Here is an 18,627-nt window from a genome sequence, read left to right on the forward strand (position 1 = left end):
TTCAAAAAAATTGAAATTGTACCAACCAGCTTCTCTGATCACAAAGGTATGAACCTAGAAATAATTACACAAAGAAAATGAAAAAGCCCACAAACACATGAAGGCTTCACAACAGGCTCCTAAATAAACAATGGATCAATGACCAAATAAAAACAGAGATCAAGCAATATATGGAGACAAATGAAAACAATAATTCAACACCACAAAATCTGTGCGACACAGCAAAGGCTGTGCTGAGGAAAGTATGTTGCAACACAGGCCTACCTCAGGAAACAAGAACAATCCCAAATGAATGGTCTAAACTCACAATTAATGAAACTAGAAAAAGAAGGACAAATGATGCCCAAAGTCAGTAGAAGGAGGGATATAATAAAGATTAGAGCAGAATTAAATAAAATCGAGAAGAATTAAACAATAGAAAGAATCAATGAAAGCAGGAGCTGGTTCTTCCAGAAAATAAACAAAATAGATAAAACCCCAGCCATATTTATGAAGAAGAAAAGAGAGAGTCTACACACATAAACAGAATCAGAAATGAGAAAGGTAAAATCCCTATGGACACCACAGAAATACAAAGAATTATCAGAGAGTACTATGAAAATCTATATGCTAACAAATTGGATAACCTAGAAGAAATGGACAACTTTCTAGAAAAATACCACCTTCCAAGGCAGACCCAGGAAGAAACAGAAAACCTGAATAGACCAATTATGAGCAAGGAAATTGAATTGGTAATCAAAAAACTACCTAAGAACAAAACACCTGTACCAGATGGTTTCACTGCTGAATTTTATCAAACATTTAGTGACAACCTAGTACCCATCCTCCTTAAAGTTTTCAAAAATGTAGAAGAGGGAATACTTCCAAACTTATTCTATGAGGCCAGCATCACTCTAATAATAAAACCAAGCAAAGATACCACACACACAAAAAAGAAAATTACAGACCAATATCCCTGATGAACATAGATACAAAAATACTCAAAGAAATATTAGCAAACTGAATTCAAATATACATCAAAAGATCACCCATCATGATCAAATGTGATTCATCCCAAGGATGCAAAGATGGTACAACATTCAAAAATCCATCAACATTATTCACCACATCAACAAAAAGGAGGACAAAAATCACACGATCATCTCCATACATGCTGAAAAAGCATTTGATAAAATTCAACATCCATTCATGATGAAAACTCTCAAGAAAACGCATATAGAGGGCAAGTACCTCAATATAATAAAGACCATATATGACAAACCCACAGCCAACATTGCACTTAACTGAAGGAAGCTGAAAGCTCTTCTTTTAGGATTGGGAACAAGACAAGGATTCCCACTATTCCCATTTTTATTGAGCATAGTTCTGGAGTCCTATCCATGGCATTCAGACAACACAAAGGAATAAAATGCATACAGATTGGCAAGGAAGAATTTAAACTGTCCCTGTTTGCAGATGACACGATATGCACATAAAAACCCTCAAGACTCCACTCCAAAACTACTAGATCTAACATCTGAATTCAGCAAAGTTGCAGGATACAAAATTAATACACAGAAATCTGTTGCATTCCTATACACTAATGATGAACTAGCAGAAAAAGAAATCAGGAAAACAATTCCTTTCACAATTGCATCAAAAAGAATAAAATACCTAGGAATAAGCTTCACCAAGGAAGTGAAAGACCTATATCTGAAAACTGCAAGACACTCATGAGAGAAATTACAGAAGACACCAATAAATGGATACACATCCTGTGCTCATGGATAGGAAGAATTAATATTGACAAATGGCCATCCTGCCTAAAGTAATATACAGATTCAATGCAATCCCAATGAAAATACCAACAGCATTCTTCAATAAACTAGAGCAAATAGTTCTAAAATTCACATGGAACAAAAAAAGACCCTGAATAGCCAAAGCAATTCTGAGAATGAAGAATAAAGGTGGGGGATTATGCTCCCCAACTTCATGCTCTACTACAAAGCTACAGTAATCAAGACAATTTGGTACTGGTACTAGAACAGACCCATAGACCAAAGGAACAGACTGGTGAGTCCAGATATAAACCCAAGCATATATGGTCAATTAATATATGATAAAGGAGCCATGGACATACAATGGGAAAATGACAGCCTCTTCAACAGTTTTGTTGGCAAAACTGGACAGCTACATGCAAGAAAATGAAACTGGATTATTGTCTGACCCCATACACAAAAGTAAACTCAAGATGGATCAAAGATATGAATGTAACTCATGAAAACATAAAACTCTTAGAAGAAAGAAAGCATAGGCAAAAATCTCTTTAATATAAATATGAGCAACTTTTTCCAGAACGCATGTCCTCAGGCAAGGAAAACAAAATAAAAAATGAACAAATGGGACTACATCATTCTAAAAAGCTTCTGTACAGCAAAGGACACCATCAGCAGAACAAAAAGGCATGCTATTGTATGGGAGAATATATTGGCAAGTGACATATCTGACAAGGGGTTAGCATCCAAAATATATAAGGAACTCACATGCCTCAACTCCCAGAAATCAAATAACCACGTTAAAAAATGGGCAGAGGATATGAACAGACACTTCTCCAAAGAAGAAACTCAAATGACCAACAGACACATGCAAAGATGCTCCACATCACTAATTATCAGGAAGATGTAAATTAAAACCACAATGAGATATCACCTCACATCAGTTAGGATGGCCAACATCGAAAAGACTAGGAACTACAAATGCTGGCGAGGATGCAGAGAAAGGGGAACCCTCCTACACTGCCTGTGGGAATGTAAGCTAGTTCGACCATTTTGGAAAGCAGTATGAAGGTTCCTCAAAAAACTAAAAACAGAAATACCATTTGACCCAGGAATTGCACTCCTAGAAATTTACCTTAAGAATGCAGGAGCCCAGTTTCAAACAGACATATGCACCCCTATTTTTATCAGAGCAGTATTTACAATAGCCAAGAAATGGAAGCAACCTAAGTGTCCATCAGTAGATGAATTGATAAAGAATATGTGGTACATATACACAATTGAATATTATTTAACCATAAGAAGAAAACAAATCCTACCATTTGCAATGTGGATTAGGCTAGAGAGTATTACGCTTGGTGAAATAAGTGGTATGTGGTGGTGACTTGATAATGGGGGAAATCTAGTAACCACAATGTTGCTCATGTAATTGTATATTAATGATACCAAAATTAAAAAATGGTTTGTGTATTTAAAAAACACTATAAATTAAGTTAGTAAAGAAAAAAACCATTTATACATCTGCATGATGAAAATTTTAAAATGTTGAGGACAGTAATAAAAGAATACCTACATAAATGGAAGGACATACTATATTCATGGATTGCAAAACTCAACATATTTAAGGTTCTCCCTTAATAGATCTATAGGTATTATGCAATTCCAATAAAAAACCAAAAAAATTTTTTGTAGACGTAGACACACTTATTCTAAAATTGTATGGAAAAGCACAGGTCCTAGTAGAACAATCTTGACAAAACAGAATAAAGCAGGAAGAATCACTACCCAATATCAAGGCCTACTATGTAGCTAAAGTGATCAAGACAGTGCTGTTTTAACAGGAATATACACATAGATCAGAGGAAAGACTACAGAACCCAGAAATAATCATCGCACATATGCTCAATTGATTTTTTACCAAGGTTCAAGAGCAATTCAGTATAGGAAAGAGCTTTTTCAGAAAATGTTGCTGGATCAATTAGACAGCTATAGGGAAAAAAAAGAAGAAAAGAACTTTGACCTAAATTTTACAAAATATATAAAAATTAATCTAAATGGATCACAGATTTAAAGTAAAACATAAAAAAATAAAACTTCTGAGAATAAAATAGAAGAAAATCTATGGAACTGAGGACTAGGCTGAGTTCTGACTTAATACCAAAAGCATGATCCATAAAAGAATAATTGATAAGTTGTACTTTGTTCAAAATTAAATGTTTACTTTGTGAAGTGCCATGTGAAGAGAATGAAAATATAAGCCACAGGTGGTGGCAGAAAATATGTGCAAACACATATTCAGAAAAGGACTGGTATGTAGATGTATAAAATGCTCTCAAAACCCTAGAGTAAAAAAATCCAATTAGGAAACGGACAAAAGATATGAAGAGCAATTACAATGAAGAGGATATACAGATGGCAAGTTCATGACAAGTTGTTTGACATCATTATTCATCAGAGAAATGAAAAATAAAACCATAATGAGATTTCACCTATCAGAATAGCTAAAATAAGAAATAGTGACAACAAATGTGGGCAAGGATGAGGAGAAAATGTATGACTACTACATTGTTAATGGAAATGTAAAATGGTACAGCCACTCTAGAAAATAGATTAGAAACTAACCATGCATTTACCATTCAACCCAGCAATTGTATAGTTGGCAATTTATTCCAGAGAAATGAAAACATATATTCCCACAAAAACCTGTATATGAATGGTCATAGCTGCATTATTTGTAAAAGCCAAAAACTATAAACACCTCTGTATTAGTTTCCTGAGGCTGCAGTAACAAATCACAAACTTGGTGTCCTAAAACAATAAAAATTGTTTTCTCAAAGTTCTGGGGCCTAAAAGTGTGGAAATTTGGTGAGGCTGCACTCCCTCCAGGGATACGAGTTTGAATCCTCTACTAGCCAATTCCATCTTCTGGTGGCTGCCCCAGCAATCCTGGATTTGTGGGTGCATCATTACTCCACGCTCTCCCTCTGTCTTCATATTGCCTTCTCTGTGTGTCTGTGTCTTCTCTTCTGTTTGTTTCAAATTCCTCTCTGCTTCTATCCTATAAAGACACTTGTTGGATTTAAGGACCCCTGAATAATCCAAGATTATCTCATCTCACAATGTGTAATTTAGTCACAAGTGCAAAGATCCTTTATCCAAATAAAGTTAATATCCATGGGTTCCAAGGATTTGATACAGATATATTTTGTGGGTGAACTTTTAAGCAAAATGTGGTACATCTATACGATGGATTATTACCCCATAATACAAAGGAATGAACTACTGATCAATGCAGCATCTTGGATTAATCTCTAAGGAATTATGCTAAGTGAAAAAGTCAATCCCACAAGGTTACACACTGTATGATTCCATTTTTATAACATTTTTTAAAATTAGAGTGTCATTGATATACAATTTTATGAAGGTTTCACATGAACAATATTTTGGTTTCAACATTTACCTATATTATCAAGTCCTTACCCCACCCCCACTGCAGTCACTGTCTATCAGTGTGATAAGATGCTACAGAGTCATTACTTATTTTCTCTGTGCCATACTGCCTTCCCCATGACCTACCTATATTGTGAATGCTAATTATAGTTGCCCCTTAATCCCCTTCTCCCTCCATCCCTCCCTGCCCTACTCCACCCTTCCCCTTTGGTAACCGCTAGTCCATTGGAGTCTGTGAGTCTGCTGCTGTTTTGTTCCTTCAGTTTTGCTTCATTGTTATACTCCACAAATGAGGGAAATCACTTGGAACTTGTCTTTCTCTGCCTGGCTTACTTCACTGAGCATAATACCCTCTAGCTCCATCCATGTTGGTGCAAATGGTAGGAATTTTTTCTTTTATGGCTGCATAATATTCCACTGTGTATATGTATCACCTCTTCTTCATCTATTCATCTACTGATGGACACCTAGGTTGCTTCTATATCTTGGATATTGTAAATAGTGCTGCAATAAACATAGGGGCACATATGTTTTTTGAATCAGGGCTCTTGTTTTCTTTGGGTAAATTCCTAGAAGTGGAATTACTGGGTCAAATGGTGTGTCTGTTTTTAGTTTTTTGAGGAACCTCCATATTGCTTTCCACAATGGTTGAACTAGTTTACATTCCCAACCACAGTGTAGAAGTGTTCCCCTTTCTCCACATGCTTGCCAGCATTTGTTTTTTCTTGTCTTTTGGATGTTGGCTATCCTAACTGGTGTGAGATGATATCTCATTATGCTTTTAATTTGCATTTCCCTGATGATTAGCAGTGTGGAGCATCTTTTTATATGCCTGTTGGCCATTTGAATTTCTTCTTTAGAGATGTGTCTGTTCAGATCCTCTGCCCATTTTTTAATTGGAGTATTTGTTTTTGAAGTATTGAGGCATGTGAGTTCTTTATATATTTTTAACATTTTTGAAATGAAAAATTTTTAGAAATGGAGGACAAATTAGTGGTTCCAGTGGTTAGGAATGGGATCCAGGGTCAGGAGGGAACACACAGTGGGTGTGATTATAAAAGCTCAATGTGAGGAATCCTGTGGTGGTGGATATATGCACCTACGCAGGCAATAAACACACACACACATACACACACACACACACACACACACACACACACACACACACAAAGTAAAACTTGGGAAATCTGAATGAGATTATGAGATTGGTAGATTGCATCCAGATCAATATCCTAACTGTAATGTTACTGTGTAGTTTTACAAAATGTCACCATCAGTGAACCTGGACAAAGTGTTCAAGGAACTAACTCTATTTTATACAGCTAATTAGCCAATAAAAATTTCATTTAAAAAAACACAGTAAAGGTGACCACCTAAAATGCCCACTCTTCTGGTAGCATTATCAGGAATGATAATGAATATGAAGTTTGGGGTTTAGCTTTTTAAAAGTTATCATGTGTCTATACAGTTTAATAAAATGCACTCTTTTTTAAAAAAATAAGTGTCAACCTGATGAACAAAGATGCAAAAATCCTCAACAAAATAATAGCAAAATGAATTCAGAAATACATCAAAAATATCATGATCAAGTAGGATTTATTCCAGGGATGCAAAGATGGTACAATATTGGGAAATCCATCAACGTCATCCACCACATCAACAAAAAGGACAAAAACCACATGATCATCTCCACATATGCTGAAAAAGCATTTAACAAAATTCATCATCCATTCATGATAAAAACTCTCAACAAAATGGGTATACAGGGCAAGTACCTCAACATAATCAAGGCCATATATGATAAACCCACAGCCAACATCATACTGAACAGCGAGAAGCTGAAAGCAAGACAGGGATGCTCACTCTCCCCACTGTTATTCAACATAGTACTGGAGGTCCTAGCCATGGCAATTAGACAAAGTAATACAAGGAATCCAGATTGATAAAGAAGAAGTTAAACTGTCACTGTTTACAGATGACATGATATTGTACATAAAATACCCTAAAGAATCCATTCCAAAACTACTAGATCTAACATCGTAATTCAGCAAAGTTGCAGGATACCAAATTAATATACAGAAACCTGTTGCATTCCTATACACTAATGATGAACTAGCAGAAAGAGAAATCAGGAAAACGATTCCATTCACAATTGCATCAAAAAGAATAAAACACTTAGGAATAAACCTAACCAAGGTTGTGAAAGACCTGTATGTGAAAACTACAAGACACTCATGAGAGATATTAAAGAAGAAACCAATAAATGAATATACATCCCCTGCTCATGGATAGGAAGAATTAATATTGTCAAAATAGCCATCCTGCCTAAAGCAATCTACAGATTCAATGCAATGGCTATTAAAATGCCAATGGCATTCTTCAACGAAGTAGAGCAAATAGTTCTAAAATTCATATGGAGCCACAAAAGACCCCGAATAGCCAAAGAAATCCTGGGAAGGAAGAATAAGGTGGGGGGGGGGATTGTCTCCCCGACTTCAAGCTCTACTATGAAGCCACAGTAATCAAAACAATTTGGTACTGGCACAAGAACAGACCCATAGACCAAAGGAACAGACTGGTGAATCCAGATATAAACCCAAGCATATATGGTCAATTAATATATGATAAAGGAACCATGGATATCCATGGATATACAATGGGAAAATAGCCTCTTCAGCAACTGGTGCTGGCAAAACTGGACAGCTACATGCAAGAGAATGAAACTGGATTATTGTCTAACCCCATACACAAAAGTAAATTCAAATAAATTCAAGGCCTGAATGTAAGTCATGAAACCATAAAACTCTTAGAAGAAAACATAGGCAAAAATCTCTTGAATATAAACATGAGCAACTTTTTCCTGAATGCATCTCCTCAGGCAAGGGAAACAAAAGCAAGAATGAACAAATGGGACGACATCAAGCTAAAAAGCTACTGTACAGCAAAGGACACCATCAGCAGAACAAAAAGGCATCCTACAAAGTATGGGAGAATATATTTGTAAATGACATTTGTGGCAAGGGGTTAACATCCAAAATATATAAAGAACTCACATGCCTCAACAACCAAAAAGCAAATAACCAGATTAAAAAATGGGTGGAGGATATGAACAGACAGTTCTCCAAAGAAGAAATTCAGATGACCAACAGGCACATGAAAAGATGCTCCACATTGCTAATTATCAGGAAAATGTAAATTAAAACCACAATGAGATATCTCCTCACACCAGTTAGGATGGCCAGCATTGAAAAGACTAAGAACAACAAATGCTAGCAAGGATGTGGAGAAAGGCGAACACTCCTACACTGCTGGTGGGAATGTAAACTAGTTCAACCATTGTGTAAAGCAATATGGAGGTTCCTTAAAAAACTAAAAATAGAAATACCATTTGATCCGGGAATTCTATTTGTAGGAATTTACCTGAAGAAAACAAGATCCCAGATTCCAAAAGATATATTCACCCCTATGTTTATTGTAGCAGTATTTACAATAGCCAAGATATGGAAGCAACCTAAGTGTCCGTCAGTAGATGAATGGATAAAGAAAAGGTGGTACATATACACAATGGAATGCTATTCAGCCATAAGAAAGAAACAAATCCTACCATTTGCAACAACATGGATGGAGCTGGAGGGTATTATGCTCAGTGAAAAAAGCCAGGCAGAGAAAGACAAGTACCAAATGATTTTTCTCATTTATGGAGTATAACAACAAAGCAAAACTGAAGGAACAAAACAGCAGCAGACTCACAGACTCTAGGAAGTGACTAGCAGTTGCCAAAGGGGAGGAATAGGGTAGGATGGGTGGGGAGGGAGAGAGAAGGGCATTGAGGGGTATTATGATTAGTACACATGGTGTCGGGGGGGATCATGGGGATGACAATTTAGCACAGAGAAGACGTGTAGTGACTCTGTGCATCTTACTACACTGATGGACAGTGAGACTGCAATGGGGTGGGGGGGACTCAATAATATGGCTGAACGTAGTAACCACATTGTTTTTCATGTGAAACCTTTGTAAGAGTATCTATCAATAATACCTTAATAAAAAAGTAATTAAAAAATGAGTCAAGAGGAGATAGATATCTCAATAAATTAATTGACAGTATGCACACTAACTAGATATATATGTAAGGTAGACGTGGCACAGAGAAAGGGATGGCTTAGCAATCTAACCCACCAATGAGGAGTTCTAGGACAAAAGGAACTTCTTATATTACATAAATCTGTAATTAGGAAGTGATTAGGAAAGAGACACGTGGTCTCTTGTGTTCTTGTCTTCTCCTGGGGCATACACTGGCTCTTGGAAAAGAGGGATGATGTCATGGAAATAGAGTGCATAGTGCCCAACCCCATCAACCAACTCTCATCCCTAGCTGGGAGCTTTATATGCAACTCTGCACCTTCTCCAATACCATTAATATGGAGAAGGCAAACTAAAAGGCTACAGCTACACGGATGAATGAGGCACCATACCTTGTGTCGGGTATCGAGCTAAGTAGGCTACCTCATTTGAATCCTCACAACAGATTCATGCTATGATGATATACAATGCTGGTGAGAAATAGAGAGGTAAGTGAACAGCTGGAAGGGGCAAAGCTGGGGTCTGGACAGTTCAGCCTAACTCTGTGGTAGATTCCTCACCACGGTGTTATTGCCTTCTGTCTTTGACTTTAAATTGGGTTGGGCAGAAATTGCCTATTTTGCACGTGCAGGTCACTGCTCAGATAGTGTACTCGATGGGGAAGGCAAATCAGAAAACAGAGATTCTCTCTCTGGATGCAGCCTGTTTCTGCAGTACGGCCAGCAAGGCTGTCCAGAGGCTTTCCCCACATTACCCGTCAGCGAGGCATGGTATTCTGATATCCTCCCCCTTCCAATCAGTAGCAAGATAGAATAAGAAATGTTAACTTCACATTTTATTCTCCTTGTGTCCTAAGGAACATTTGTGCTTGCTATGGAGAACCAGGTTGCCCCAAGAATTATGGTGGAAAGGATAGATTATGTTCTGGGGCCTTATTTCCGTAGAATGGAAAGGGATTTTCTCTTAGTGGGTTATTACCTCTGATCTTGCCCTTGGCCCTAGTTTGGCATGAATAATAATTAAAACTATGAAAGGTCAGGCCCAGATTATGAAGGTTCTGCTGACTTGTGGTAAGAGACACACATCTATACTTGATCTGAGGAGCACTAGAGATAGAGGTTATCATGAAAATACTGAAAAATGACTTCAGTCTTCACAACCTAACAGGACAGGTGTGATTATCCTCACATTAAAGATAAGGAAACAGAGAATTAGACAGATTTGGAAGCCTTCCCTAAGGCCACACAAAGAGTCAAAGTCTAAGATGTGTCTTGCACTCTACATTACCTCTCATGACTTTTTACAACAAATAATTCACAAACTAAAAATGAAAAGAATTTATGACTATTTCTTTTTTATCTAATGTTTCACTTTTCCAATTGTATATTAACTAAAATGCCCATTTTCTTTCTCACCTTCAATAAATTCCAAAAGAATTTCTAATCTCACTTAAGGTTAAGCTTTTTAGACTAAACAGGATTTTAGTCCAGCAAAGAGAATGGATAAAAGTGATTCAAGGGGAGTAAAGTAAAATCTTAGATTGAGAAAGAGCTTGGCATGGTCTAAAAAGCTGACTGTGTCTGAAGTTGAGAGAATTAGAAAGAAAGATAAAAGAATTGGGGAAGATAAAAGACTTTAAAAAAGCATTTTTAAAATGATGCTTTATTTTAATCGTGATTCTGTGGTTCAGAGATTGCAGCTGATTTCCCCTGTGTGGTTCTTGTCCTGGGTTCACTGGCGGTCACCTGTGCAGGTGCAGGCAGGTAGCCCATAATTGAGTGGTCCAAGATGGTCTTGCCCACACGTCTGGCAGTTGGTGCTGGCTTTAGTGGGATGGGCTAACCAGTAGACACTCCTCTTGAAGACACTTGGACGAAGCTTTGTTACACAGAGGTCAGAAGCAGCACTGCAAGACAGCAAGGGCAGAAGCTGTCATCTCTGGGTTTTTTGGTTAGAGCCAATCACAGACCAACCAGTCCAAATTTAAGTGCTGGAAAAATAGGTTCTGCCTCTTGATGTGACACGTGTCCTCCTTTATTTGTTCTTAGGAATTTTGAACAGAGTTTGAGTAAATTTTAAGTTGAGAATACTTTGGGCCCAGTGGGAATAGGGTAATGTTGATAAAACCAGGTGAATTTGCAGCAGGAAGTGGAGGTAATGGTTTGGGGGTGCAAACGGAGAGCAAGATTGGAGACTGAGCTGTCAGCTGGAGCACTGGGTAGTGCGGTATTTTCTTCTTTGCCATTTTCAGTGTGCTTCCCTTTGCCGTCTCCGGGATTCTCCTCTGTTTTTGCCCCTCCTTTCTAATAATTTCTTATTTTCTCTCCTAGTCTGCATTCCAGAAAGAGCTTCTAGGGTCTGGGCATGGTGATATGTATTATGACTATTAGGTTTTCAAATACATAGTCCAAATTTCTCATGCTGAGTCTCATATATATTTAAATTTTATCCTCAAAAGCATTTTCTCGAACATGTTTGAACTTTAGAAATTAAACTTGAAACTGTAACACTGCAGAGCCACCACAAGATGGTGCCACAAGTATATTGAAAGTAAAATGCTCTCCTTATTCCTAATCCCATATGTTGCTGGAATTTCCTAATGAGTATGGAAAGCAAAGACATACTCACAAAGGGGTGAGGCTGTGTGTGGACATACATGTGTGGACAGGGGTGTGCTCATTTGATAGACTTTTTTTTGAGCATTTTCTATGCATAAGTCCCAATCTATGAGGAGAGAGAGAGAGATAGAGAGAGGGAGAGAGGCAGTGAGTGGGGGTTAGGGGTAAGGGACATTTTTCTCCAGTTTTCAGGAAGAAAAATTACTACTTAAATATTGCAATATTTCCCCATCTGGAAAAAAAATTATAGTCCATTTTAAGAGATATTAGATAGGACATTAATGTTCAGTGTTGGAAACTTAGGTTTGTGTGGTAGATGCAGAGATAGGGCCAGAATTCATCAATATGATAATGTCTTTTACTTTTTCAGTAGAAACATATGTTTTTAAATGCTTGCTTTTTCTTCATTTTTGATGAGTCAGTCTGCCTTTTATTATTTAACCAAGAAATCTTTTGTAAAACAGAGGTACCATGGTGAAAGTATAACAAATCATTGATGAAGTGTAAGTTTCTACCAGTAAGGGCACTAAGTAACTAAAACATTTCAGTGCAGAAGCTGGTGGGTTAAATATTTACAATGCACTCATTTCCCAATACCTCTTAATTATAAGTCTATAGAAGTGCTTTCGTGGAATAATTATTACACAGTCCATTTGTGAGCAGAACCCATGACTTCCTATGAAAGGACAGACTTAAGGGAAAAAGGCCTTGGTCAACATGTGCCAGATTGGATCCCTAAGAGGACATTTGCTTTCCTTAGTACAAATCCCTATTAGAGAGTACAGGAATTGTTTCTTACTTGGAATAATTTATACCCAGTGATGGTACAGTAGAAGCAATATTGACATACTTTTCTGACTCTTTCAATTGCCCAGAATTGATCACTGTAAATTCCCAAGAATTTTACAAAATCCGACTATTTTTCTAAACAAAAGTAGAATTAGTACTCCAAGTTAATTTAGACCTGTACTCACTAGGTAAATTTAATTGAGATTTATACTGTAAGCCTTAGTGAGATTGAGGTTCCTTATGAATGAGAATAGAAGAATTTGGAAATAGGATGAAGGCTCAAGTTAAAACTCCAACCCCAAATGCTTTGAGACAGGGCCCCAGCCATTTGGATAGTGTCAGAAGTCTAGAACTACACTTAAGACAGACCTAAATAAGTCATTATAGAACAATTCCATATTTTGTTCATATGGTTAAACAGGTGTGGTCAGTTATATAAGTGCAGAATGCTAAGGAATTGATATATAAAGGAGCTTGAATGGAACTTTTAAAAATAAAGAAATAGAAGGAGTAGTTGGCCCTTTTTTAGTGAAGAACACATAGTCTTTTGCTTTATGATTGCTTTACCCTATGAACTTTTACATATATTTCTTAACAGATAAGTGTTATTTCATCAAGTCTTGGCTTTTAGATTTTAAAAGCCAAATACTGACGATTTTCAGAGTGAAAACTGAATCTCAGACAATTATGACAAATGTTTGGATGGCTGAGTGATTGGAATCATTAAAGGCCCACTTAAAATCTTGATGTTGTTTTAGAATAGAAGTGTCACCTATTTGTATGTGTGTGTATGTGTGTGTGTATGTGGTACCTATTTTAAATTAATCTAGGGAGAAAGGCTTTCAGTAGCTGGCTCAATAGAAATTTTAAATGACTGAGTTCAGTTGATGAATGTGTTATATTGCCCTTGCTGATCAACTTTCTTCACACAGACATTCTACTTTCATACCTTGGCAGCATTGTGGACAAGGAGGCTATTGGATATCATTCCAAGTCACATCCCTGTGCAATATCACAACTGACCGTGGGGTTGGTATTCGTCCTTGGCACTTACAGTTTTTCCTGGAGCTGGTTCTTAGGCCAGCTGTGGAACATGTCTGCTTGGCTGCTGATTATGTGAAGAGGTTGGGGGAGCTGGGTGGGCTGGTTTATTATATATTTTTATGGGCTGAGTGTGATGGAATTTAGATTCTGTTGACTCACTTCATTTCAAGAGCCTGCTCTTCCATAAGCCTGCCTGTGATCCAGAGACTCTTGCTTGGCCTGTAGACACTGGAGATTAATCTGTTCTCATATGGACATGATGTCAGAAGTATAAGGAGACACTGATTTTGGTGCTAGGGCGTTACCCACTCTAGAGTCAGATACGTTTAGCAGGTACAATAACTAGTAAACCACCAGGGCACAATTTTGATTACTTAAGAAAGAATTTGCTATATTATATTATACTGTCAAAATTGAAGAAATGGAGTTTCCTTCTTAACATGGAAAATAACTTTGTAATCATATTCTAGATACTATTAGAGTCACACTTTCTGCTATACTTTGTGCAGTGAACAGGAAGATCGGTGTTCTCATAAACTCATCTAGGGCTCCTCCCTACTGCAAGTGGGCCCCAAAAGGCACCTAAGAAATATTCTTATTTTTGGGTGGAGTACCTATAGTTTCTTATTTTTTAATAAAAATTGTATATTTAAGGTGTGCAACATAATTGGATATACATGTAAATAATAATTGATTACTATAGTCAAGCTAATTAACATATCCATCTCCTCATATAAGCCCCATTTTATGTGTATGTGTGTGTGTGTGTGGTGATAGCACCTGAAATCTACTCTCTTAGAAGATTTCCAGTATTCAACACAGTATTTTTAACTCTAGTTATCATGCTGTACATTAGCTTTCCAGACTTATTCATCTACAAAACTGCAGCTGTTTGCTTTAGGCCACATCTCCTAGAAGGTGGTGAATGTTGTATAGGCCCAAAGCCTTGAGACCAGTGTCAATGCTATGTTAAAGTCCTTTAATGTACTAACATAAAAAAGTATATATTTGGGAAATATACTCATAGGACAGCTCCAAGTAAGCACCAAGCTAATGTTCATATTTCTTGGTACTATTCTTTTAAAATATGGGTTTTAAAGTTAAACAGTTTGAACATCAGTGCTAAAGGATATTACTACTTTTTTCTGCAAGTGGTTTTGAACAACTCTTACACCAAATAGTATATGGTTTATAAAAATAAAACAAATTAGGGACTTTTACTTCATAAGATGAGGCTTATTTTGTTTCTGTCATTCTCACATGTACATTTCAGATTACAGATGATTTGCTGTGGGGTACAATGAGAAGAGAGTGAGATAACCACTGTTTTGGTTATACCTCTGTCTGAGAAGACATTCTTACTATTAAAATTTCCTTTTGGAAATCACAAAGTATGTTGCTGAAACAAGTATTTATGTCAAGTGCCTTTATATTATTGGATATAAAGTAGGTAAATGAATGAGGGGTTGATATTATCATCATTAATGCTTTGTTATTTTCTTAACACAATAATTCTTAATGGCCTCCTTACCTTCTGCTCCCACACCCTAGTTCTATCTTGCATTATAGCTACATCTCTTTGCTTTGTGTCTCATCTTAAGAGCACCTTCTCTTGTGTTTTTTGCCCATCCTGTTAAAGTAATGCTAATCTCCAGATCCCTTGCTTAGGTACCATGTTCCCATCCATAACCTTCTAACAGTTTCAGTGAACATTTCTATAGGTCCACATCTCGTACTTGAAATTCACGAAATCCAAGAAGCTCTGAAAATCAGAAGGTTTTGTAAATGATATTGATGGCAAAAACTGACCTTAACTGATGTGAGGTTAATTACAATCTTCATTTATCCCATCTAGTATGAATATTTACATGTTTTGCTGCAGAAATGTTAATGTGTATGAGTATAGAGTGTTGACCCAGACCCCACTGGAGGCATGTAATTCATGGCATATGTGAAGTATTATCTTTCTAAAATCTGAAATCATTTGGATTTTGAAATGTGTCTGGTACTAAGGATTTTAGACAAGGGATTGAGGACCTTATCAAATATTATTTTTTCATTTCAAAGTTTTATTTCTAGGGAGCTGCATGTATGGTAATAATACAAAGAATTTTAGGCACACAATCTCTGATGGACTATTTTCTAAGACAAGGAGAGAGAGAGAGAGGAAAAATACAGAGCAATTGCTGAATCAGTGAGCCCAATGCCATTCTCACAATACATTCAAATGTTGTCATTCAGATACATTCAAATGGTTTCATGAGGCACAAAATGAATGGAATGGAAACAGCAGAAGTAACTGCTGCATAAACATGTTCTCCTGTTACATTTGCATTATACACACACACACACACACACACACACACACACACTGTGTTCATGTCCGCTCATGTATGTCTGTAACTGCCTCCAGGGAAGGATGTGTGTAAGTCACTGTACACACAGGGACATCTGGATTCCTATGTGCATGCTGTGTTTAGCACTGCTCCAAGATGCTACACTATAAATGTATGGCATAGTGCTTGTTTTTACAGATGTTTTGGATTTTAGACACTACTAAATGTGGCACCTAAGAGCTAATAATACTACTATAACTGAACACAGTCATTTAGAGAAGATATTCAAATATAAAATTGCCTTTATTGGATCCTTATTTACCCTGCCTGTAGAATCTTAGTGGAACCTAAAACCCATCTTTAAAAATCTGAGTGGAACCTTAAATGTGTTATTTGTCAATGCTGCCTACTAGGAATTTCTTCCCGTTATTTTTGTGATTCTTTTTTGATAAGTGTTTTTTGTCCATATTTTACATGCACTCAGCAAAGCCTATATACTGTGATCTCAAATCATTCCTGCTACTTTCTGGAGTATAGCTACCTTGTTCCTTTGCAGGATTATGTCAACTGGCTCTTGCATCTTATAGCTTAGTAATGAAAGAGGAAGGATGATGAGAGATAAAGGCTGAAAGGCTGGGGTAGGAATTTTAATGAGCTATAGGTTTTTCAAGAAATAATAAGCAAAGACTGGGAGTTAAGCATATTCTCTGCCTTGTATATTTAGTTTTGGGTTACATAGAATACATTTAAATCTTTCTTGTTTAAGAATTTTTCTTAGAAAAAAAAATTGATAGTATTTTGCCCTGGTGCTAGCATAGCCCTACATATTTTTTTTTTTACTGTCACTTTAATGTAGAGACAGGCATTTAGGGGTTAAAGGATATCTGTGTCAAGTACGTGGACTTTTTTGTTGTTTTTATAATTGCAATAGCCTCTAGTGATTTCATTTGTCTACAGGGAAGTCCCAGGAACCTACAGCTGTTTTGGTTTTTGCAGCTTTATAATAAGCCCTTATGTTATAGACTGCTGATTTCTTCCCTGTATCCTGCTCATTGTTGAAAACCCAGAGCTATTTTTAACATTTACTCAATTTCAATAGATGATTCTTCATTCCACAAGGTTTGGTGCTAAATCTGTGGAGCCTTTCATAATCATATCCTTTTTGTGGTTTGCTTGAATTTGATCACAGTGGCTGATTTCATGCATTGATAATGAAGGCTTAGGTTGCCTGTTTCTCGGCATAAATCCACCTCGGGCTTGTAGGTTGACGCTGCTTCTGGTTTCAGCATGCATGGAGATATAGAAATGAAATTGCTCTGCTTTCTTTACAAATGACTCAGAGTGTGCTTGTCCTTCCCTAAAATGTTGCCAGCATGTAAAGGATTTTCAATGAGCAGTGCAATAAGCCAGCATCTGGGAAGGTTTGGAGCTGCACTGATATAGCGTGGGACTGTCACACAGATAGTCAGGGCTGGAGCCAAGTCTCGGTAGCACTGTGTGTTACACTGGGCACATACTGCAAGTTTTGCTTATCCAACTTGAAGCTTGTGAAAGCTCTGTCAGGATGTGGACTGGACTTCCTAGCAGAGGTGAGCGTTTTTATTCTAAAACTTGGACACCGGGATCTGGGGTGTTGGTAACAGATTCTTTCGTATGCTGTGTTGAATCCTGTGGAGTTATCAGTTGTGTTTATCACATCGTGCTGACAGATCTGAAGGGGAAATGCTGAAGAGCAAAATGTATGATTCTTTGATTTTATTGGGAAGTAACTCCTTAAATGGGTGTGATAGCATTCTTTTCTTTCTGTGCTAGCTGTTTGCCGAAGACATCTTACCAGTAGGTGACTTCCTTTGCATTTTAAACATTCAGAACAAGTCATTGATACTGTGCGATTTGCTATCCTTACTGAAAGCAGGTAATTAGCAGTGTTATTATATATTTCAGGTATATAAAAAGGCTATGGACCAAATGTACTTGGTAGAATCTTTGACATGAAAAATATATAGGACAAAGCAAGGGATGTTTACAAGATAATTAAGAAAGTAAGTGAAATGGCTTATATACTGGAGTTGACACTTTGTTAAGCTTGACATTATTAATAATTAAATGTTATGACCTGTCAAGCACCGGACAACCTACAATAATTGATTTGTAGAGATGATGTGCTGAATGAAAGCAGGAGAAAATTAGCATTTCTTCATAAAACCTGTTTTAATTAGATAGGACATTTTATTTTTAAATGTAGTAGATTTTACCACTTAAGTGTGAATAAAGTACTGACACCCACCTGGGAAGTTAAATTACTATATTGTCATGCCCAGAAAGGTCTGATGTGACACTGTAAAGTATAGAGTATTTGAAAGCCAACTAGATAAGGGAGAAGCTCAAAGTTAGCCTCCAAGTGGATGGAGTCCTGTTGCTTAGGCTCTTTTAAACTCTAATTCCTACATGATGAACAGCCGTTTCTAAAGAAGAAAGCACTGAGAGTCATGATGTATTCAAATAGCAGTGTGGTTATTGAGTGTTTAGTATGTTACGTCTGTGGAGAAATCT

General features: G+C 36.9%; 1 protein-coding gene across 7 annotated transcripts in view; it reads left to right on the forward strand.

Moving 5' to 3' along the window:
- ZNF385B (zinc finger protein 385B) overlaps positions 1-18,627 on the forward strand; it is a 438,948-nt gene that overhangs the window by 105,591 nt on the left and 314,730 nt on the right. The window contains exon 1 of one of the 7 annotated variants that reach the window (XM_037000372.2): positions 9,259-17,663. The exons of the other annotated variants lie outside the window; for them this stretch is intronic. Coding sequence (XP_036856267.2) covers positions 17,639-17,663 — 25 coding nt within the window. The 5' untranslated portion in view covers positions 9,259-17,638. Of the gene's footprint in view, positions 1-9,258; positions 17,664-18,627 lie in introns of those variants that run through there. 7 annotated transcript variants of the gene reach the window in all.

Source organism: Manis javanica, chromosome 12 (genome assembly GCF_040802235.1).
Source record: "Manis javanica isolate MJ-LG chromosome 12, MJ_LKY, whole genome shotgun sequence".
Taxonomy (NCBI): domain Eukaryota; kingdom Metazoa; phylum Chordata; class Mammalia; order Pholidota; family Manidae; genus Manis; species Manis javanica.